Below are 24289 nucleotides of genomic sequence, written 5' to 3'. Positions count from 1 at the left end.
AATAGGAATAAAGCAATCAAAACAAGCAAAGAAGAATCATTACCGGGTTTCTTGCGGTTCTGTTCACTCTGGCTGCCAGCGGTATGGAAAACAGCTGTCAACCATGTTTCCCTTAGAACCGCTTGGAAAAATCCTGGTGGAAACGGTTGTATCGTTTGAGGTGTATGTCTGGCAGCGGTGAGGCAGTCGGTCACCAGAATGGCTGCCAGCCATATTTTGCCCGCTGGCAGCGTTTAGTCAGCCGTTTGGCAGTCATGCGTATGCGGGAGGTGGAACTAGTGCATCACGAAAAATATTTTTTATAAAAATTTACTCATACTGTCATGTCTGTTAGTCTGTGACATCACCATCTACATGTCGAACTGTCGTTAGAAGACCAATTCTGCGTTGAATATCTACTATTACTTAAACACTTTATTAAAGTGAATAATTGTAATGTTTGATAAAACATAGTGCCATTTTCGCTTTGAAGAACTCATTCTACGTTGGTAAGTTGCGCCAAGATTGCAATTTTTACATGTATTTAGGAAAAATTTCGCTCAAGTAAAACATAAGCTTTTAGGTTAGTTTAAATTTCAAATATCTTAGATTTTTATGAATGAACCTTTGCTGATAATGATGACTTTTCTTTTCATCATAGAATCAATTGAACAATCCAATGAGCGTGGTCACCACGAGATAGCGTTATGGTGATTGTTTTGACATATCCCATGTATTTAGAAAAATTTTTGACGAATTTTTCAATTTACTTGAGTTTGAAAGAATGCAGATGGCAAAACCTTACAAATATGGGTAAGAAAAACGATTATTCACGTGTTGTCATCAAACATATGATTTCAAATTGACAATCTAGGATGAAATTTGAAATTTTCAGTTCACATAAAGATTTGATTTAGATGATAAAACATGAGTAAATAGACTAGTCATACAACTTTTGATCATAATTTATCAATTAATCTCAAAATCCAACCCAAAAAACAAAGAATGTCCCAGATATGCAAACAGTACCCCAGCCCGGTGGCAAGGATAGGGCGCTTCAGCAAGTGCTAGCGTGGCCTACATCTGGGGCATTTGGTGGGCAATCAGAGCGCTCAAAGTACGGTAAACAAACATTCGAGCATTTCAATTCGAGTAAAATCTTAATTTCCTTATCGTAGTGATGATATTCTGATCGATAATTTGCGGGGAAGTGCTTTGAAGGGTACTGAATAAACAAGTAGTTTGTAATATCTAAATTTTTGTTAGTCATTCTTCTTCATTGTTTTGGTTTTTGCAGAATGATGCTGGCCACAGTTTCATGACGTCATAGCAGGGGGCTGCAGTACCCAACCTCACTTCTTCGAATTTGGTATTTCATGCAGTGTTGGTGATTGCTGAAAATTTGACAGAAGCTGCTCGATTTTTATCTATATTGTACACAACATTTTCAATCCGGTAGAAGATGCTACAAGAATTCGAGTCTCTCAGAGAACCTCGAGAGAATTTTTCTACATTTCTTCGCTCCACTTCATACTCTGAGTATTTCATGGCCCTTAAAGAAAATTTCAGTCTGATAATGATCGCCGCTGTGTGGAATTTACCAAGAGAGAATCGCAAGTTGACAATTATCGCAGAAAATCGAATCGATGATTCGACTTGATGATTCTCATACTAGGTTGCAATATTTAAAAACCCTTGTGTGGAGCATTCACATACATTTTCATAGACACAACTTATACAAAGGCTATAAGCACATAGTTAGAATAAGCGGCAATAGTAAAATGATTCTATCGCAATTATCCACTGCCCATACAGAATCGGATCGCGAAACGAGAATAAGCGACCGTTTGTTGCTTCAGAGAGAATCCCCACAGCAGCGTGCTAGCCGTTGATTCTCAGAAGCAGGCTTCCCAAATGTACCGCCGCGCGACATTATTATTGAGGATGTCATGCTACTCTTTCCATGACAGCCTTGTGATAGGTTTCATCACGACAGCCCTTAGACAAATAGTTCTGTACAGCCAACGTTGCCGTCATTCACTTCGTTCGACAGTTCATTCCATCTTAAGACATTTTGTCATGGTCCACGACAGCCGAAGAAGCATGAAGTTCTCGCTGTTGCGACAGTAAGCTTCGGGTATCAGTCACTGCGTTGTTTCTGTCGAGAGCAAAATATTACTCTCCCTTGACCAGGTCTGCGACAGTAACCGGTGCGGTTCAAATTTGTTGCTCTTGGTTTGCTATGAAGATTCGAGGCAAGCATGTGGGTTTTAGTTTTGCCTTTGGTGATTGCTTTGCGCAGCGGTTGATCATTGCGCATAGCAATCACCGTTGGTAGGGCATTGATAACAATATAATTGATAATTAATAATATACGAAACTCCTAATACGAAACGGATTGAAGAACGGACTTTGGTTTTAATGAAAGTTAATTTTTATATTTTGGTCGATCTTCTATGAATTGATAGATCGATTAATTAAAGAGCAATGTTTTTTAATAGCTGAGTCAGTTCGGCGTGCTCCTTTCAGGCAGTTTGCGGTCGGTTTGTGGGCTGTAACATTCATAGTGTATGCGCGTACTGATGTGCGTGGAGCATTATTTTCATCCTCTTTATCTCTTCCTTCAGGATAGTAAAGGCGCAATCGTTCCTTATATAAGAGTGTAAAAGCCAATTGAATCAGATTTTAGATTTATATGTTAACGGTAAATAAATGTTCGTAGCGAAAGATATGTTCAAATCAAAGATTCCGTATTCGATACTCGTTAGCGTTAGCTTTGCAGTCGACTTGTAAGTCTACGGGATTTTTGCATGGCCAGTGCTGCAATACTACGGACACTAAGAATTCTTTCAAGTCAGGAATGAAACATACAAAACCTGGCTCGTTAAGTTCGTTATACGTTGAACCACCAATCGAATAAAAACCTTGAGTGAAAAATTTGGAGTCGGAATTTGCAAGGCAAAAATCATCCAGAAACATCTTATTTTCAGGTACCGTACAACAAAGCTTTGAATGCAAAAACTGAATGAAAAATTCCGGTTCTTCCAAAAAATATGTTTCCAAGCGTGGAATGCAGCATGGTTGCCCGTAACAGATTCGAATGTTTATTTTGTTTTATTTAGAAAAAAAGTTTTAATTCCCCAAGTTATGTAATAATGTCTTTCTTGAGTAATGTGGTCTCAAGCTTTCCATACATATCAAGTTCTCTTCTATATATGAATAGTATGGTGTTTCTATTACCCTGGAATATATTCCAAAAAAAAAATCGGATATAGTACGGTTACTTATATGATATAGGGTTGTGCTGATAATCTGCTGAATCATTTTCTTCCTGTTATGCATAGAATTATCTTATTTCCAGAAACAGCATATTAACTATTACATTATTTTGGTCATAGCTACCAGAAGTTCGCGACTTTTACACACGTTGAAACTGTCACTTTACATTGTAAAATTTAAAACTCGGTTAAAGCGTATCTTTCATCAAGTAGAAGCTTGTGTCAGTATATTTTGAATTCTTTAACTTAATGTCGTTGTTTACCACAAAACTTGCTATAAAAGTAACTGAGGCCCAAATTTATATCTACAGTTAAAAGGACAATTTCATGTAAACTTCTAGAAGTATCTCAATCATTTCCTTTATGTGCTTTTACGCTCAATCCAATTTTGGAAATGTAGATGTTGCAATCACGAGCCGCACGCAGAAGAAGATGCGGTGCATTGAAATTTCAAACAGCACATCCAGTTTATATGCGCTCGCTACAATTCTCGTACACATTTTTCGTTTTCTGTTTGAGTCGACTCTCACGCCCTCACGGAAAAGGAAAGTTATTCGTGAATAGCAAAGCGAACTATTGAATTTAATTCGGATCCGACTTCCGCAGTTAAAAGTCTAATAATGTCGAAAATTTTCTAAAATCTAATTGCCTTAGTAGCTTGTGTCTGCATTTAAAAAAATCAATCAGGAATCAATAAATATTGTAACAAAATAGTCAAACTTTCTGAGAGCCGAGTTCTTTGCACATATTTAACAGTTTTCTTTCTAAAAAGAAATTATGTTCTGAAAAATGTAGGTGTAAATCCCCGGTGAACAATTAAGTTTGAAACCGGGAATAAATAAAAGATATAATGAAAATAATAATAATAATAATAATAATAATAATAATAATAATAATAATAATAATAATAATAATAATAATAATAATAATAATAATGATAATAATAATAATAATAATAATAATAATATTGTAGCAGTCATTTCCGACCCTAAGAAACTCATTGTTTTAGTTATCCTAGGAGAAACAGAATTTAAGAGCTGTATATGACACGAATTTGTCTTTCATTTATTTAAAATTCAAAAATTAAATTTTTAAATTCCCAGTTTTGGTACTGATCATCCCTTAATTTCGAAACAAGAAGTCGAATATGGATGAAACTAAATGGAAGGCTTTTAATTAAATGATTTGCGATGATTAAATGATTTGCGATGAAAATTTCTTCTTAACTTTTCTTCACATAAACAACCATCTGTTGAACTACTTTTTATCTGAGAGCTCCCCCAATCAACTTCATGGTTGCGGACCCTGTATTTGTGTAGATGGTACTAAAAGATCTACCACCTCAACGAAAAAGAGCTCAATTACAAGGTCCGGGGAGTACTTAGAAACTTGCAATGAGAGCAAAGGGAAAGTCAATTTAAGCCGCAATGAAGCTATATGATTAGGCACTGAATTCCATAAAAAAACTTATAAACTTATTTTTCTAGTTTTGTGATATTTATGAAAACAAAAGAGGTTTATTGAAGATCTGTTCTCAAAGGTAGTAACAAATTAAGAACTCAACGTTTTTTATATTCTCATTCCTTCAACTGCTGGCAAAACCTATGTGAATGTTAAATGAACAACTAAATTTAAGCTATTTTAAATAAATTTAAGCTATTAGTTGATTGATTCCTATGTGGAAAAGAACAATTGAGAATACTAAATTTGTAACAAAGTTTGGGGTAAACCAAAAAATTTGATGCTTTTGGGAAAAATAATGGTTTCATTATATTTTTCTTTTTAAAACACTTTTAGCGAAAATCTGAAAGCACATGTTCACATATAAACATAAAAGTTGCCCATTCAATTTTATGGTCGAAAACTATTCAAAGTGCACCAAACATCTTATTTGGGTTCAGAGTATCATATTCTATAGTTTCAACGAAATCGGTGAGGCACGGGTACCAAAGTGTGCCGACTATTGGTGGAGTAACGTTAAATACACTACATAATTAATTAGTTGTGAAAAGTAGCTACGATTCGATCCAAAAATCAAACGTCATTATTCAGAATAAGGGTGCATAAGACATTTTCGGAGTATTGTTAATGAATGGAAGTGTATCTGTTTCTTTAGGAATAAGAAGGAAGCAGTAAGGATCAATACTTTAGAAATTCATATATATGAGCCGTTACACAAAACTCAGTGTTTATCTTTTAATATTCGTTAGTTATTAAAATTCATTGCCTTCGCCGACAGTATAAATAAATCTAAAACAATTTCTTTATTTCACAATGGTATTGTAATGAAACGTTACTAAAGTTTCCTGCAAAGGTAATCCCAACAACGCAATCGTATGTACTAGTACCATTTCATTGAGGCAGCCGAAATAGTGCGAGCGCACTATGACCCACGGCTCGTCTCCAGAAACAGCCGGTTTATTGCTTCAAGAGACATTGATGAGACAGCCGGCTTGCGACAGCCCTTCGTAACAGTAATGCCCTTAAAATCAAAGGATGTCTTCGATTTTCAAAGGCTGTCTCCGTAACATTTTATGCGAATGAGCGAACAGAAAGAAACAGGATACAAACAGCCCGTTCGGTTTGACTACTCTCCGGATAGAATACTCTCATCAATCTGGCGAGTACAAACTGTCTCAGTGACAGCATTCATTTAGGCATGCGAGCGCTGTTGCCATTACAGTTCGGCGTATGCTTCACACATATTGTAGACTGGGCTTTCGACTTTGCGCTCCGACAGTTCATGCTATCTCGTGGCGGATGTCATTGAAAAGCAGTACTGCTGGGAAGCCTGCTCAGAAGGTTCACCGAGAGAAATTCGCTCTCGCACTAGTGTCTATTCTATGTTAAATGTACCATGCCGGTTTTTTTGTTGTTGCGATGATTTCCGATTCTCTTTGATGGCACTGATTTAATCGTGGAAGAGTTGCGAGTGAGCATTCTTTGATACGATAAAAGCCATCCTTGATTTCATGTTACGATTTCTCCATAAATATCAATCAAACATACCACGGAAAGTTACTGAATCATTAATGATCGATTTTTTTTACCAAATTTTCACACGTTTTTGTATGTTAGTATTCGATTCATAAGAAAAAAAATAGAAACCCTGCATTTCGTTCGAATCTTCAAGCAAAATCTGAAAATTATCACCATCGCTTAGTTCAAAACTCGCCACTCGGGCAGCGTAGCGATCGTCAAAGAATTGGTTGGATTCTTCAATATGACGTACGCGGAGTTCATACACACAAAAAATATTATTGTGCCTATAAAAAGGTCCAACTTTAAAAAAAGGTTTTAAAAGACATCAAAAAATCATACTTTCAACCACAAAAACTTTTAAAATAAGTGTAAAAATTTAAAGTTGAAAGTTTTTTTTTAGTTCAATACAATTGAATTTAAGAGTAAAAACTTTTGAAATAACAGCGAAAAATACTTTTGAACAACCAAGCCACACTGAATCGGTACAGTGTATTTTTAAGCAGAAGTGACTAAATGCATTCCAGCATTCATTTCGATAAACTTTTTTTTGATGTGATATCGCTTCTCGGAAAAGTATCGATGGGATTGGTAGTTTTATCTCTGGTGAGTGCTTTGTCAATTCTTGTAATTTAATAATAATTGATAAGTTATTATTTTTAGCTCCTCATCAAACTCAATTCATGCGCCTAGCTAACAGGAGGGTTGGAAATTTGTAGCGCATTGGCAACATATAGACTACTCAATGCAGAACTACTTTTGAAATAAAAGTTTTTTAGTTCTTAAATTACTAGTTTTAACTTTCTGCAAAAGAGAACCAACGAAAGCTGTCAAATTTAGTAAGCAGTTATGTTTCCAACGTATAGAAAATTTGAAATTTACACAGGATTTTGAAAATTTTTGTTCGAGTCTCTATATGTGCTATTTGTTGATATTGATTTTGGGTAAAACTTTATTAATAAAAGTGAGTAGCGGTGAATAAGAGTGTTACTAATCATCGTAGTTTATTTTCGTTCAATTCTCAGTGACAGTTGTTCTGTTCGCAACAGAGATGCCAGATATTTTCGTAGAAAATCTGTATTCTTTGTATAAAAAATCTGTATTAATCTGTATTCACTAATAAAATGAAATTCTTACAACAAAATGGTGCTAAGATATGTTATTCCAATAGATTGTGGTAGTAGGATGGTAGATTCAATCAGTCATTGCCGCGCTCACAAGAATATTCAATGACGTAGTTTCATTTTTTTTATCCACAACCATTGAATTGTAATTGTTATAATATTTATCTAGTTAGAAATTGGTGACTTTATAATTTGACATGGAATTTCAACGCCCAACATGCAACGTCAAGTCGGTTCATACAACCCTCAGTTTGACAGTAAAGTTTCATGATGAAATTACTTCATTGAATAAAGTACTGTCTCTGAGCGTATCTTTTTCCAATAAATCATCTTTTCTGTTAGTTTTTCGTTCATTTGGCTTCTCCAATATATGTTTCCACTAAGTCATTGCAAAACAATTGAATATCAGTTCAAACTGGTTTCAAATTATAATATAAATGGATTTCACAGATTTCCATATTAATTTGTGATTTGTCCGTTGATGGATAGACTTTTATATCGTCACTGAAATCAAATACTAAAATATAGCTCAGACAGAAAAGTTTATTTTTTTCCTTTCTTACTTTTTGTGAGATCTGCATAAATCTGTATTAAATTGAGGAAATCTGTATAAAATCTGTACTCTGTTAAATCTGTATGAGCATGTAAAAATCTGTATAATACAGATAAATCTGTATAAATGGCATCTCTGGTTCGCAATCACAATACGTTTTTGCAGGTTGACTTTTAAGTTAGAGAATAGTAATTGCATTGGGAACCATGACCGTCGGAAAATCTCCAGCTGAGATTCTGTCAGGAACCTATAGCAAATCATGGCTACACGATAAATGGGCTCCCGGTGTAGGAGGTATTTTCGGATTCCTAGGAGCATGTTACGTGAACTGGGGAAACTCTCGACCGCTTTTGAGTGGTAAGCTATGATGTAATAGGCCCTAGTATTTGTTCAAGAATTCTATGGTATTACATTCTATAGGCATTCAAAAGCATATTATTGCGGCGGTTTCGATAGGAGCAATCGCAGTGGCAGTTGACAAATGGAGAAACGATTATTTTGCAGAAAAAGATGCAACACTTCGACATTACATTGAACTGCATCCGGAAGATTTTCCTATTATTGGTACGTATTCTAATGTTTGACGTAAGTATTGCATTACGTGTCATAGATATGAAATAGATTTTTATCTTTATTCGATAATTCTACCTATTGGAGTAACTATTTTGTTATTGGATCTCGGATGATGAGCAATGACGAATGAGAGTGAGAGTTTACAATTATTACAATGAGCAAATCGTTTGAATTCGATTTGGAGTCCACTTAGAAACAGTGATGCATTTCGATCCAAACACAAATTGATTTGGTCTAATGGCACTTGATACAGACAATCAGTCAGTGACGTGACGCCATTAACATAAACATATGTTTCATGTACAGGAGACGAGTAGTAAATATAACTTCGATTACTTCGAGCAAATATATAACTCGAGGTTCATGTCATCACAAAACCACCCAATTAGAAAGAATTATAAAGATTGGACAGTTCTCAAAATGTACACTCGACCGAAGAAATCGTATGTTTCAAGTTCGACCGGCTGCGACTGCCGACTAAATCGAGCTGCGTTGTTGTTGATGTATTAATAAATAGACGGAATCTATTCGAATCGAGGAACCGATTTAAACACCGAAAGATAAAATAATGAAATTCGGTTGCGTAGAAAAATTGTGAAATATCTGGCAAGCTAATTGACCGTGAGTAATACGATGAACTACTGTGAGGGAAATTATCATGCGTAATCATGGATGATTGGATGATCGTATGTGAAATTTAATTATAAGATATTTTCGTGGGACCAGTTCTATGCTGTCCGTGCTGGAGAAGATATTGAAGGCACAAATCCTCCGGTGAACGACCGAAAAAGTTAAAGCTGGTGTAAAAAAACAATATAAAAACGCAAATTAGTTGGTTTTGCCTTTTTCATATAGAAAGGCTATGCGATGACTGTGAAAACCGACTTTTGAACCGAGGCTCAGAGAACCAAGTGTCATACCATTCGACTCAGTTGGTCGAGTACGCAAAATGTCTGTGTGTGAGAAAAATATGCACTCACTTTTCTCCGAGACGACTTAACCGATTTCACAAACTTAGACTCAAATGAATGGTACTGTTATCACATAGAAATTTTCTAAATTTAGTATGGATCTGACTTCCGGTCTCGAAATTACGGGGTGGTGAATGAAAAAACTGCAAATTCAAAAGTTTGCCTTCATAGAAAAAGATGTAAAGATGATATAATTTTTCATAAATAGTAAATAATTCCCCTAGTTTACAGGTCTTGTAAGGCGAAAACCACTCAAACTTATATAGGATATACCAGTGCCGGAAATACCGGAAAAGTGGTCAAAATCTTCGAAATGAAACTAACTCACTTTTCTTCGCGACCGCTCAACCGATTTTTTTCAAATTTAGAATCAAATAGAAGGGCTTAGGGTCGTTTAAAGAATTACGGAATTGAATCCAGATCTGATTTCCTTCTCCCCATCATCCGAAGAAGATGTGTCTTCCTAGCTGTCCAAACCAATTGAATCTTTTTGTTGTCGTGATTTGCTCTCAGACAAATGAGCTGTATAAGAAACCTCTGAAGCACTGCCACGCCCACTATATAAAGAATGTACAACGTAAAATGAAGTCTAATTCAAATGCTCTCTGGAAACGCGAAAATGAGCAAAAGAAGAAATCCTGATTACCCTGATTATATCACCCCTTTGTCGCCCTTGTTGAAAATTTCATTAGCACCAGAAGTATTTCCCGGATTATGGAAAGCTTTGTTTATGTTTCCGGTTTACAAGAAAGGTGCGTAAAAGAGATATAAACGGTTCTATAACATTTCCTCGAAAACCATTCACCAGAACATAAAAAACCGAAGCTTTTTCCTCAGAAATTTATTGCCCAGAAAGTACTAATCTGCAGAAATACAAACTCTAGAAAGAAGGAAAATCCAGAAAAAAATCCCAGAATGTGCCAAAGTCCAGAAAACCAATGCGTCTAATGCGGCTACACCTCATCGTTTTTAATGACCTTTTGTCCGACCTCGCTGTCGCTCGTTCGGATTTAACTAAAGGAAAGCCCCTAGCTTTGGGTAATCCGGGCAAACGCCCGCAACTAGACAGAAGTGATTTCTGCGGGGGCGCTGCCCCCCCCCCCCCCGCAGTGGCCGGTGCTTCCGACGGCGGGTTGCCGGCGCACTCGCGGCCTTCGGTCGTCTCGACCTGAATCATCTATGACGAACAGAATATTGTGCTAGCATTAAATAAGATACTTATATAAAATGATAGTGCCCTATTTGAAAGTCTTTTGTTATAAAGTCGTTTGACCAAATCATTTTTCAACCATTAAAAAATCGTTTATATTTATCGAGTTTGCACGTGTTCTGTTCGAAAAGGTAGTAACGAAGTAAAGTTTAAACAGGCAAACACATGCACATACTTTCTGCATGGTAGAATCATTTAAGAAGGAAATGTATTTTCATTCTCAGGTACAAACCACACTATCTAAATTGGCTCAAAGAAGATTATGCCAACGACAACGACACATCGGTCATTTACCAGTAGATCCTACAGATTATGATGCCATCGATCCAGCATTCACTAAAACATTCGATGGTCGTGATGTTTTGTTGAAAAATAGCCAACTGAATGAAGGTCGACTGATGATATTTTCAACGATTTCAAATTTAGGTAGATTAGCTCAATCACGCGTTACGATTCTGGATGGTACATTTTCTTCTTCGCCAAATAATTTTCGTCAAATTTTTACTATGCACGGATCCGTTGGAACTAGCACTAAACAAATATTTATTCCATTCGTGCATATGCTTCTTCCCAACAAAACGGAAGCAACTTACAAAAAAGCCTTAAAGATATTGAGGACCATAGCTTCCGATCACAATATGAGCATCGACCCGTCCATCACTTTAACGGATGTCGAAGTTGCGGAAATAAATGCAGTGGAAAAAATATTTCCCTTCTCGGTACAATATGGATGCTATTTCCATCTTAAGCGGCCCTTACACGAGACAATATTATTGTCAATACAAGGAGTATTGACAATACTTTTGATCGTGTAATGGAAACTTCATTGGATTGACGAAAATATTGTCGAAAAATCAAAACTGCTCATCAATCCGATAATACTTTCTCCCCAGAGAAGAAACTTTCAAATATGTGCAATGAACTCTTCTCTCAATGTTTCAATGTTCAGTTGCAATATTTGAAGCTTTAAGCGCTTGATTTGTTCGAAAAATGCGGACTCAAATTACCAAGTCAATTGGATTGACGGTATTGACAATACTTTGGATTGACAATAATATTGTCACGTGTAAGGGCCGCTTTACAAAAAGTTGGTGGAGAAAAATTAAAAAAATCGGAAAACAAATATTGGCCCTTATTCTGCGAGTCGAGTGAGGTGAGATAAGTCGAGTCACGCGATTCTGACAGTCGAATCAAGTGACAAAAGTCACCAGGATGAACTCTCACCGTATTCCTGCAGTCGAATCTGGGTGACAAAAGTCACCGGTGGTGAGTTTTAGAGTCGATACCTGTTAGATAAGTGACAGCAGAAATATAAAACGAAAAACCGAGATTTTCAAAATTTCTGCTATAAAAAGGTGAATGATGTGCGGAAAAGGATTTAATTGTTTATTTTTAGACAGAAAAACCGAAATTGTTAATCTTTTTAGCTATTCACAAAATATGCGCTCGATCGGAATCGCTTGCCTAAATCGGCTAAATCAAGTCAAATAACATATTTAACTGGATATTCTGAGAGGAGGAATATTAACTATTCCCATTTTGTTATGAATAAAAAACGGCTATCAATTCAATTTTGTTTTATTTGCAATGTCCCAACAAAATAGAATGTATTATTTATTGCCGTTGAATTTTATTGATAAGCTTTGTAGTTCTACCTGACTATCCTTGTTCGCCTATTTGTGATAGTCAAGTTTGGTATATTTTTGCCTTTCTCATACAGAATGGCTATGTAATCACTTTGAAAATCGACTCAGAAATCTTGAAGTTTCAAAGTCGATATCAGTAGGTCTAGTGCGAAAAGATATTTTGAAGAAAAAGATTTATGCTATAACGTATAAGGATTTAATTTGAAAAAAGATTTTGGGTTCTATATCGGAAATAAAAAAATTGATTACCTTTTTATATTCAAAAATAGAATAAAATTAAAAAAAATTGTTTGAACCTATCAACTAAAATGTGTGTTAAATTCACACTTCTACTTTATATCACATGCACATGCTTGAGAAGGAAAACTGAGAACAAAATTGCAGAGAATTAACAATTCATACCTTGATAATTGTTAATTTTAGTGGGAAGTAAATTCAATGAATCTTATTTTGAATTTTTAAATACACTTTAAATACAAATAATTATTTATTGTCAATTGTAATTTATGTTTTAATGATAAAACACCTAAAGTTCTAATTGGTCATTGAAAAACAACTCATGTTACTCATCGCCAACTGTTTTATGTGAACTTTATATGGCGTAATAACGTACGGAATAACTTAGTGGCCCTTATTCTGCGAGTCGAGTGAGGTGAGATAAGTCGAGTCACCCGAGTCACGCGATTCTGACAGTCGAATGAAGTGACAAAAGTCACCAGGATGAACTTCGATGAACTCTCACCGTATTCTTGCAGACGAATCTGGGTGACAAGAGTCAATACGCAGTGAGTTTCAAAGTCGGTACCGGTAAAGCAAGTGACAGAAGGAATATTAACCGAAAAATCTTAGATATTTTCAAACCTTTGAATTTTTTAACATGGTTTAATGTTTTTATTAAACAACAAAATTGTACCAATTATGTTGTTACTTTTTAGATTTCCTATGAAAAATTCAATTACCATACATTAGGATAAATGTATACTTCCAGAGAATTAGAAGAGGGATTGAGCTGTAAAATTATTAGATACAACTTTATGAGCACAATGAACTAGGCTCATAATACTTTGGGATGAAAGGATGAATACTCACGAAATGCGCGAAAGCACAGATTATTGTAAAAAAACTGTTTCAACCCACATAATGTGGTGTAATGATGTTTTTCTCATATAATTTTTTCATAAATGTTACTAAGGAAAAAAATATGTAAATAATATTACTAAGGAAAAAAAGCTTTGAATTTTGAACAAGGAAAGTTGTTTAAGCATATAGCACAACCTATATAATTTATAAAAAGCTTTAAGGCAAGTTTACAGAAGTTTGTCTTTTTTTTGCATTTTGCTCTACATGGAATACATTTTAAACACACTATTGTTCTGGAACCCGAAGTGACATAAAAGAAAGTCAACGGCAAACCATAAAACCTTTTATTATGGTCTAAATTTGCAAAACTGTACTCAGCTGTTTCTTAGGAAGTGTTTTCAGTTCAAAATTGGATTACAAAATATTCCATGCTGAATATTAATCATTATATATTTATTTTTCATCCAGACTGTTGATTTAGTCTCATGCACTAATTCGATTAAACCCAACTAAAAGTCATTTAGCAGGAATTCGTTTTTGTAGAAGTAGCAGTAGTGCAGGAGTTGGTTTCTCTCGAGTAGCTGGCAGACAAAGTGTTAGTTTGTTTGCAGTATTTTCTGAGATCGCCAAATCGCCATCGCTAATTCTGTGCTCCTGCTACTGTATATAATATATATTTTTTTTAATGGCTGAAAATATTAAATTTCTTGAAGTAACATTAATGATTAGAGAGATATACTAAATATGACAAAAACGAGAAGTGTGCTTCTAGTGGATTATTTGTCCTTTTAAAGAAGCACATATATTAACAAGAATAGTTACAATTTAGGTGATTCTAACGCGTTGAATTAATAATTACATTTAGCTGTTTGTAGACGGTTTACATATAACACATAGGAATAAAAGACACAAATACATATTCAACAACTTAGATTAGATATTTAAGTGTAACTAATAATTCTTATCCAGTATTAATTTGACACGAATTAAATAAATGATATGCAACAATTTATGTGGCCCAAAGTCATTCGAAACTCTCAGAAACATTTGACCGTTAAAAGCCAATCATCAGCCAGTCGAAAGCTGAATATTCAATCTTCAGCAGAGTGGCTTGGTATGAATTATTTTGTGAGAGGAAAGATGTTCAGATAACGAGATAGAAAATTATACTCAGGGCATCTGTGCCTCATGAAGACTCTAATACCAGCACACTGTACAATAATAAAACCAACACTTTTATTGGACTCGTCCTTGCCTAAACCGCAGCCATTATTAACTACTCGATATTGTTGAGAGATTAGCTGGGAAGAATACAATTTGTAATCCTGTATGATCCTTTCAACTTGAACAAGAATATTGCAACGGGTCTTTGTCCACCGGTAAGCATTTTATTCGAATGAGTGACAGTGGTCTGGACTGCAATGTAGGTAAACTTAATACCTAATTTAAATCAAATAAACAAATCTTACAGTTGATATTTCGCTCCTCAGAAGCGTACTTGGCAAATAAGACCGATCTTTGCAAACGATTCAGAAATATATTAAGGCCAGTAACTTGTAGCGATTTCCAGGATTATCGACATTAATTATTCATACCAACTAACGACAATTCATACTAACTAACGGCAACGGAACTCGTGATTCGAAAAAAAAACAAACCGGAATCCGAAAACAAATTCAACACTAAAGATTTATGTCGAAAAAATTTAAACCTCACAACCTGCAACATTACCAAAATTAACCTCACAACCGGCAACATTTCCCACTCGTTTTGACGTTTAGGAAAATGAATCGTGGGGGTGACTACAGTCACGTGACAGCGAGGTGAGATTTGTCGAGTCACCTCATTCGACTCGCAGAATAAGGGCCATTGTCCGAGAATCAGCGCCAGAACAAATGAACCCCTTTTTTGATTACATAAAGAATGAACCATGAAGGAATATTCAAACTTTTAGATACTTGTCCGGCTCCGTCTCGTATCGGAACTGATTCGTACAGGTGTAAATACACTCTTGGAAGGGGAGGTTTGAATGGATCTCATTTGCTCTTTAACATTGACATGGGTTTCATGGGAATCTGTCGCTTGGGTTACAAGCTATACTATCATTTCGATAGAAGGGAATCTATCATTGCAATGATGACCTCGATTTCCTTGAGCGTTACTAGTGTTCATTTGGGCGCCATAGTTCGTCCGATATGGAAAATGTGGAGCCTTGTAATTCCCACCCTTGGCCAGAAAACTACTGAGCTGAGCTGAGCTGGAATAGATCGCCCGTAGTTGCACTTCGTGATTGACCGAATGAGTGGAAATGTACAGTGAATCAAGAAAATGAAGCTTTTCACTGTACATACCAACTCACTCCTAACTTTCCATTAAATGATTAATAACTACGCCGGCAGTTCGCTTTCACATCTCATCCAAGTCAGCCAATAAAACAAAACCGCTTACGTTCGGAACGGAAGAAACCAAGTACAGTATTGTGTAGTGAACAATAGAACGATCTCGAAATGAGTGATCCAAACGAACAAAAGCTACCGCCGCTACGAAAGAATATAATTATTGTTGACTTCAGGCAGTGCAAAATTTGACATTCGATACAAGAACTTGAAGGTTTGCTTAAAGAGCAAATGCATCTTGACATTAAACGTGTGCATTTACTGCAATGCAATAAGACAAATAATGCTGTTTACATCCAGTTTTATAAAGAGTTGGATGCAATTCAATTTGCAAAAGACAATAAGAATGTGCACTATGTGGAGCACGAAAACATTAAATACAACATTCCAGTATATATGGAAGATAGTGCTACAGAAGTGCGTGTGCATGATCTTCCCTCAAGCGTCATCGATCCTTATATTCGCAAAACTATGTCCCAATACGGAGAGATCCACCAACAACAATGAAGCATCCTCTTCAACGAAACCATCAGTATCCCCTATAGAACAAAGTACACCAGCTTCAGTTAACAACTTACTCTCCAACCAACCAGCAACTGCAACCTATGTACAACAAGGCGCATCTACAGCAACTAGCAACGAACTCAAGACGGAAATCAACAACAATACCACCGATGCGGCAATGGATGACGAGACGAGCCACGAACAAAGTGCCCCTCAATCCTCGCAGGAGGGAAATGGAAGCTCCTCTCTCCATAGAAAAAGGGTGACAACGAGATCCAATACTTAAACAAAATTATTCAAAAAATCGGCTCAATCGGCCACGTAATGCAAAAATATCTTTTAAATAAAAAAACGACACCGGCTACGACCAACGGCTGTGCTACTGAGAAAAAGGAAGGAATGTTAGTCCGATACTCTTTGTTTCTAGAGACCGCGGGTACAACTGTATCTCCACGAGCATCACGGGATATGAGATGTGTGAGTATGGAGGGAAGGAGATTCGGATATGTTTTGGTAAACAAAATGATCTCAACAAAAGCTGAAACACGACTACTGAAAAAAATAATAAAACAACCACTCGCAGACGGGGTTTCAATCGGTTAATATCGTTGAATTTTGGGCCGGTAAATTCTCAGCTTCCGCCGCTTGAGCATTTTTAGTTTTGCGAATCAATATTATTCAATAAATAGCACTCTCACTACTAAACACACACCTGCACTATCACCAACGAAATAACTGTTTCGACCAAATCTTTAACTTTACGTATCAAACAACGCATTGAAATTAGACTTTTTTGAGAGCAGCACTTAGACACCGCATCATACTCCCAGTGATGCCAACTCTCCCCCTCATCCAGAGTACCAGCGATGCCAGATAGTAGCAGTGTCATTTCCGTAGATTGAAATTTTGAAATAGTGGAATTAAATGGTACATAAATAGTGCAACTATTGAATATACTCCGCTAACAGCTCCAGGTAAAAATAGTAAAAATAGAAATCCTTATAGTTCTATAGAAAACTTTTAGAGCCATTAGAACGGCTGATTTTGTGTAATGCTCTCCACCGTTGTTTTTTCACCAATGCTAATCAGGGATGCCAGGTCATTTTTTCAAAAATCTGTGATCAAACCAAAAACCTGTCTGTGAAAGTGAAAATCTGTGACCGTTTTCCGTACCACAATAGCAGTTCAAAATCAATTTGGTGAGCAAAAAAAAGGGTCTCACTACCAACACACTCTGTACCTTTTTCCTCAACCGCTCTGTACTTTTTGGTGCTAAACTGTGCTCGATTTTCAAAATCTGTGATTTATTCAAGAATCTGTGATCATTTTCAGAAATCTGTGATAATCTGTGTCATTTTAAAAATCTGTGCAGAAAATCATCCCTGATGCTAATGACTGGCAGCTGTGACGTAATCGCTAGTTGTGCAGACGACACAAAACACATCTGCTCGCAGTGGCGATAGAATCCAAACTGATTCAATTTTTGTTGAGAGGCTTGTTTTTACCTGATTTTGTTTGTAGCTTTTTCACTAATGGGCGGTCCTAACGGCTAAAAAAATAGCCGCATACAGAATTTTAATGTTGATTAATTCATTTCGGATTGTCATAATTTATTGAAATCAACTATCAATATGCTGTAGGGATTCGTTTCTAGCATTCAGAAGGACCAAATTGAGAGCTCACTACGATATTCACCTCTTTTCGGAACATTTTTCTCGAACGATTTGTTGTACAGCAGCAGATATTTTGTTCTCTACCTCAGAACGCGTTCTGATTGGCTGGGGTTGACAAGGGTCAAATGAGACAGGTTTTTCAATAGTGTACTATTGAAATACTTCAATGCTTTTGCTATACACGTTTAAGTTGACAAATTTCGATTCTATTGGTAGTTACACACTTAAATTTTTTAGCTGAGTCTCGGCAAAAAAATGCCGAGATTCGCACAGCCGAGTAATCAGCAATCATCTCGGCAAAAATAAAATAACTGAGCGTCTCGGCACCCTCAAATTTGACAAACGTCAAATATTGCCGAAATCGCCAGCATAAGATTTACTGTTTGCTCAGTGAAACGTTCGCTGAATATTCGGCAATCCAATAAAACGAAAAAATGAAAAAAACAAATTACCAAATCATCAGTAATTAAAAATTTAGTCAATTAATTTTGTTTGTAATTTCTAAACATTATAAACACACCATTCAGGATCAAAAATTCATTTTATTAACACTTAAAGGAGGCTTATAAATTTGTTGCCAGTAGTGCTTAAAGCCTCTACCTTAAAACATGTAGCATAATAAAAAGCGGCGTTTCCGGATGCGGCCACCTTGAGTCGAGCTGGAAATATGAAAATAAAAATAAATATACAAAAATTTTCAATATTTAATGATGCATATACGGTATTGTTCAAAAAATAAACTTACTTTGATCTATTGAATTTGTCCTCCGTTTTGTCTCGAGGACTCTTTGAGCCGTGTTGGGTGTTTTTCCCTTATAATGTGATCTGATAAAGTCGCTTTTTATAAAGCGAAACATGTCACTATATTTATTCAATATTTTTACTTGCAAGTGGTGCCACGTTTCTTCGAAGATTATTCATTTTTTCACTCGAGAATTTCATCAGAAAATAATCGCGCAATGCGAAGCGAAAATGTAACGCAGCAATAAATGACAGCTGTCGTGCTGAATCTCGGCAACAGCTAGCGCATATTCCGAAATCTCGGCAAACGTCTCTGCTGATGTCGGCATATCTGTTGTTTACTGATAAATTCAGCAAGCAATTATGCCAAATTTCGGCAAAGTGAAGCATTTTACCGAAATATCAGTGAATGCATTTAACGAAGTTCAGAAACATGCGTATTGATTACTGAGCAATCAGCAAATTTAGGTGTTGCTGATCAGTTTCGGCATTTTATTATGCCGAGCTCAAGAAATGGTTTTAAGTGTGTAGATTATATAAATCCTTTCACAGATCACTGAGCTATAAGCTTTAAAAATACGAGAAAGGCAGCGCGCCTTATGAATTTTCTTTTTTGATACTCGTTTATACCAAACATTTCAGAAAAGTTTAATTTTGAATTATTTGAGATTATGTCACACAACTGAACATTTTATCATAAAATTGTGATCATATTCCCGATGGCATGTAGCAAAACTTATGTTGATTTAGCCATTTGAGCCAATTTGTTCTGAACTTATTCCAATTTTTATGATTTGATTTGTTTTGTAAAACATAACCTGTAAGAATTATATTATTTTTTCCCTCAGGTTGTATGATGACATTTATTATAAATTTGAGTTCGGTTCACGCCGGTGAAAGTGTTGGGCAACGTGGTTCTATTATTTCGATTCGTACTGTATGGCTTCCATTATCTAAGTGTATTTTTCTTTCTTTTATTTCCAGAGCGCAAAAAGTATGCGGACGTCTTCGAATATTGGCAACCTATCCGCTAGGAACCTGTTTTTTTTCCTCCCATAGAAAGCGTCACACGACGACGCGTTGATGGAATAGTGTCCAATTCCAAAATATAGAGGAACTGTTTGCAAACGATTCGAGTCAATAAAATAAAATATGATAGCTAGAACAGTATTTTTTTCACCGTGAGATGGCTTCAAGATGACCGAAATTGATTCGTTTTTTCGCATAAACCATACAAGACGGATTGAGCTACACTATGAATCACACTGACATAAATTCGAACCTAAGCTTTTCTTAGTGCGTGCGGATATTGCGTATCATATATGTTGCGTACAGCACAACGCATATATTTATGTAACCCTAGACCATTTACCAGGCAGAAGATTATTAAGTTCATCAACCCTTTCTGGCCATTTCTCTGAATACATACTACCATTAGCAATTTAAAAATGGGATGGTTTTGTCGGTTTAAAGCACAAGCTACACGTCGAAAAAGATTCATAGCATAAATAGGAAGCAGGAGTCAGAAATTTCTTGGGAAACGGAATGCCGCGACGCGGAAGAGCTCTCCGTGCAGGTCTTTTACAGGTTATCTAGACTTTGAAGTTTAATCAACTTTCGTCTAGGCCTATGCTTTTTAGCTCATTGAACACAGTTAACCTTCTTTTCCTCTTTATGCTCTTTCGTATTTTTATGCTAGCAAAACTAAACAGAACCCCACAAACTTGTTCTTATTCTTTGCTAGGACGATGATGATGGCAGAATAATGATGCGTGATTATGAAATAGAGATTTTGCGTCGCAGCTTGTAAGTAAAGAGAGCACGTGCAAACAAAACAACAGCTGTAGCTGTAGAGTTCGTTGGCTGTCGAACTCATTATTGTATTAATGTAATATGAGTACGTCCCAGCTATTATTTGTCATTTTTTTTTCAATTTTCATGCCCACAGATGGAAAATATCCAAAGGCTAACTGTGCTTCTCACAATAAGAAAGGAACTGAAACTCAATCATATGTGCATGTGAACATGTGAAGAATAATCGTAATGCTAGCGGCGATTTAAAAGCAAAAAACTAAACCAAAAGCTCTGGACAATATTACGTTATTTATTTTATCCCTACTCAATTATTGTGTCCAAATTAGCATAAAAATATGTTGATGTAAATTAAAAGTTTCTCTCTCGTTGCTTTATTGTGTCACTTGATCGGAACGAACGTGCGTGTAATTCGCGAGTCGCGAGTGTCCAAAACCAAATCCTCACTAATTTGGAAGATGGGAAAACAGCTTAGTCATTTATAAATTCGGTCTAAGTCTAAGACCAGCGGCAAGTATTTGGTAGCACGTTTTGATTATGCTTTGATAGCATTGTTTTCGAAGTGATTAAAATATTAACAGCCAATATGTATCATTGTAGGTTTAACTAACAGCTATAGAACAAATAGTTTGTTTTTAATTTCAAGGGACAAACTAGAACTGGTTGAAGCAAAGAACAAGTTGGATATGGGAGATGGGAATATAGAACTGAAACTAAAACAAATTCAACCCCAGCACGCCGGTAAAAGGTTTATCCGAACTAGGCCGATCCGATCGATTTGACCAACTCGACTTTTTTGACCTGAATACATCTTACTTCACTATGGGGCGCCTTTTCAAAATTTACCCTGTGAAAGAATGGGTAGAACTGAATCGTGAATACCTGGAGTTGTACTAAACGCAACAACATAATTCTTTATATATATCTTCAGAAATATGGTCGGCAATTTAATTTTCAACAGGTCAAAAGTTTTTCTAAAAATTTTGGAAATAATGAAGAAAACTCATCAGGCTTCCTTGTCTTTCTCGTACCAGCGACGACGGTTTTGAGGTAGTTAGGTACATATCAGTTCCGATATTTAACTGAACGAGTGTTAAAGAACTCGTAGTACTTTACATGGAATCGGATGTCGTAGTCTATCAACAGCAGCAACTACAGACCTTCCGCGTGGTATAAAGCTTCAAACACTCAGATCGCGCTCTCATTTACTTTCCGGACGGTGTGGCGAGCAGTCGTCTTCTAAATCAGCAGTAGTAACAAAAGATTATCAGTAATCGTGTTCTGGATCTGGATTCTGGGCAACCTGAATTGTAAACATAAATTCAGTTCAGTTTCAGAATTTAGTTCCAGATTGCAGGTTTCTCAATTTATGTTCGGAATTTAAATCCAGAATTCTGATTTAGGATTTCAACTTCAGAGTTCTGGAACGAAATTCAGATTATGAATTTTTGATTTGAATTATGGAACTAAATGTTTGATCTGAATTTCGAATTTGAATTTTGGATCCGACTTCTGAACCAGAACTCAATTTCTGAATTCAGTTTCATAATCTAATTTCAGAATTCAGTTTCAGAGTTTAATTCCTAAATTCAAGTTTCTAGAATTCCAGTTCCATTATTCAGGTTCGGAATTCAAGTTCAGAATACAATTCTTGAACTTCTGGATTCTAAAAATCGGCTCAGTTTCATAATTCTGGAACTAAATTTATAAACTAAATCTTGATTACGATTCCGAACCAGAGTTTTGCATCTGAATTCTGAGCCTGTTCCATATTTCGAGTTTATTTCTTGAATTCAGTTTCAGTTGGTTCTGGCACAGAGAAATAAATTATGGCAAATCGGTTCTTTTTAGAACCATTAAAATAATTCCAAATGATTATGCGAAGTTTTCCTCTATACTGAATAAGTAGGTCCGCAAAAAACATTTACCATAACATTGTTGTATTGTTTTATCTTCATTTGTGGAGTATTATTTAATTATACCTGAATGTGGGTTCACTATCTGCGTTGGAAGTCATCTCTTTAGCCACATCAACACGACGCTGTTTTTGAATGAAATTCAGCTTTTTTGGCACCAGCCGAGAAGCGACGCGTTTCAAACCCAAAACATCAGTTAAAATGTGTTCGGCTGATCCATAATAGTATGTTCACATTAGCGCTGATATCAAGTGATATACGGATATACTTGATATCCGATGATATCATGTGCAATATCACTTGATATACCATACAATTTGATGTCAACGCGTATCATCATTTTGGCATGATATCCGGGATATCATGTACGATATCATGTCGAGTTGTCAAAAATCGCAACTAGCAACACGGATAATGGCATTGAACGCACTCATTTATGAACGTCACTTTGAGAGTGACAATAAACAATCATTATAATTTTGATTTTATCAACGAATACTGGCGTTCGGAGACCACTAAATGCAAGACTCCAATTATTGATTGAATTGTAGGAGAGAAAAGCAATATTATTGATCTTACTCCTAATGGGAACATTCAATATGACAACTTGATTGTCAAACGATATCATTGTGAACACTTCCACGTGATATGCATATCATCTCGGTATATCAAGTGATATAAGCGCTAATGTGAACATGGCATAAGAGATGCCCAACAACACAGCAATCTCTCTAATCGGTACAGAACGATTTTGCAAATCGCCACACGAAAATTTTTCAACTTCTTTGTATAGACGCCAAACAAAAACTAATCGTACGATATGCGTCAAAATTTGACAGAATGTGTATAAAAGTGTTGCCAACGTTGAGAGAATAAAAGTTTACCGATTGGACAAGCGCGGCAATTTTGAAATGAAAATTTCGGTTCTTTTTTTTAACATAGGGTATGTTAGAGTATACACTACATATGCAAATAGCACTTCAGTTTAATATGTTTTTCCATTTCAATATATAACCGAAGCGGTTTGTTTTAAGATTTCGTGTGCAAATTCAGTAAGATGCAAGATTTGATTATTTTTTGATTTGCTTTGGTGTGTTTTTCCTTTAGTTGTGATGTGTTCTGCTATTCAATCGAACTACACGTGTTAAACACTTCGTTTTCTAGTGGAAATTAGTACAGCACAAATGTATGAGCAAAACACTTGATTCGGTCAACTGTTTTTCAATTGAAACCTATGTCGAAAACAATGTGACATTCATATGAAATTCATACAGAATCTAGAGTTAACGATATATCGTTTGCCATTTTCATAAACTACTACTGAAAACAGATTTTTGAATCTAGGCTTTAAAGGCCGAGTGTGATATACCGTTCAACTCAGTTCGTCGAGTTGAGAGAATGTATGTGTGAAAGTATGTTGATTCAAATGAAAGGTTTTGTGGTCCCATAACCTGCTCTTGAATTTCATCCGAATCCAACATTCGATTCCGGAGTAACGAGATAAAATGTGCAAATATTGCACCGCTGCCTGTTTTAATCCACCTAGTGGTGTAATGATGCCTTTCTCATGTGTAAAATATTGTGGTGTTCTATTCAAAATTTTCTTTTCTCATACAGAATAAAACAGTGCTTTGATTGCGTAGGTTATCCTTAAGAAAACGAAGTGGGTTCACTATTATATGCACTTCCGGCACCGGAACCCGAGAACCAGTATAATCAAAGTCGGTTCGTACGGCCCCCAACTAACATGACATACAAACACAGACTAACAGACAGGACACTCAAATTAGATTCTTCAATCATTTTAACATCCAATCATTCTTCTAGTGCATGCTCCGTCGTTGGAAGTTTTAT

The 24289-nt window shown here is 35.9% G+C and overlaps 1 protein-coding gene across 1 annotated transcript; it reads left to right on the top strand.

The window, feature by feature from the left end:
* Positions 1-8040: 8040 nt before the first annotated feature.
* Positions 8041-19872, top strand: LOC131440369 (NADH dehydrogenase [ubiquinone] 1 subunit C2). The gene is made up of 3 exons (XM_058611621.1): positions 8041-8270; positions 8334-8477; positions 19692-19872. Exons 1-3 carry the CDS (start codon positions 8120-8122, stop codon positions 19739-19741), a joined length of 345 nt encoding a protein of 114 aa, XP_058467604.1. The 5' UTR covers positions 8041-8119; the 3' UTR covers positions 19742-19872.
* Positions 19873-24289: the final 4417 nt, after the last annotated feature.

The sequence above is a fragment of the Malaya genurostris genome, chromosome 1, assembly GCF_030247185.1.
Source record: "Malaya genurostris strain Urasoe2022 chromosome 1, Malgen_1.1, whole genome shotgun sequence".
Classification (NCBI taxonomy): domain Eukaryota; kingdom Metazoa; phylum Arthropoda; class Insecta; order Diptera; family Culicidae; genus Malaya; species Malaya genurostris.
This window is presented reverse-complemented; position numbering and strand designations above follow the sequence as displayed.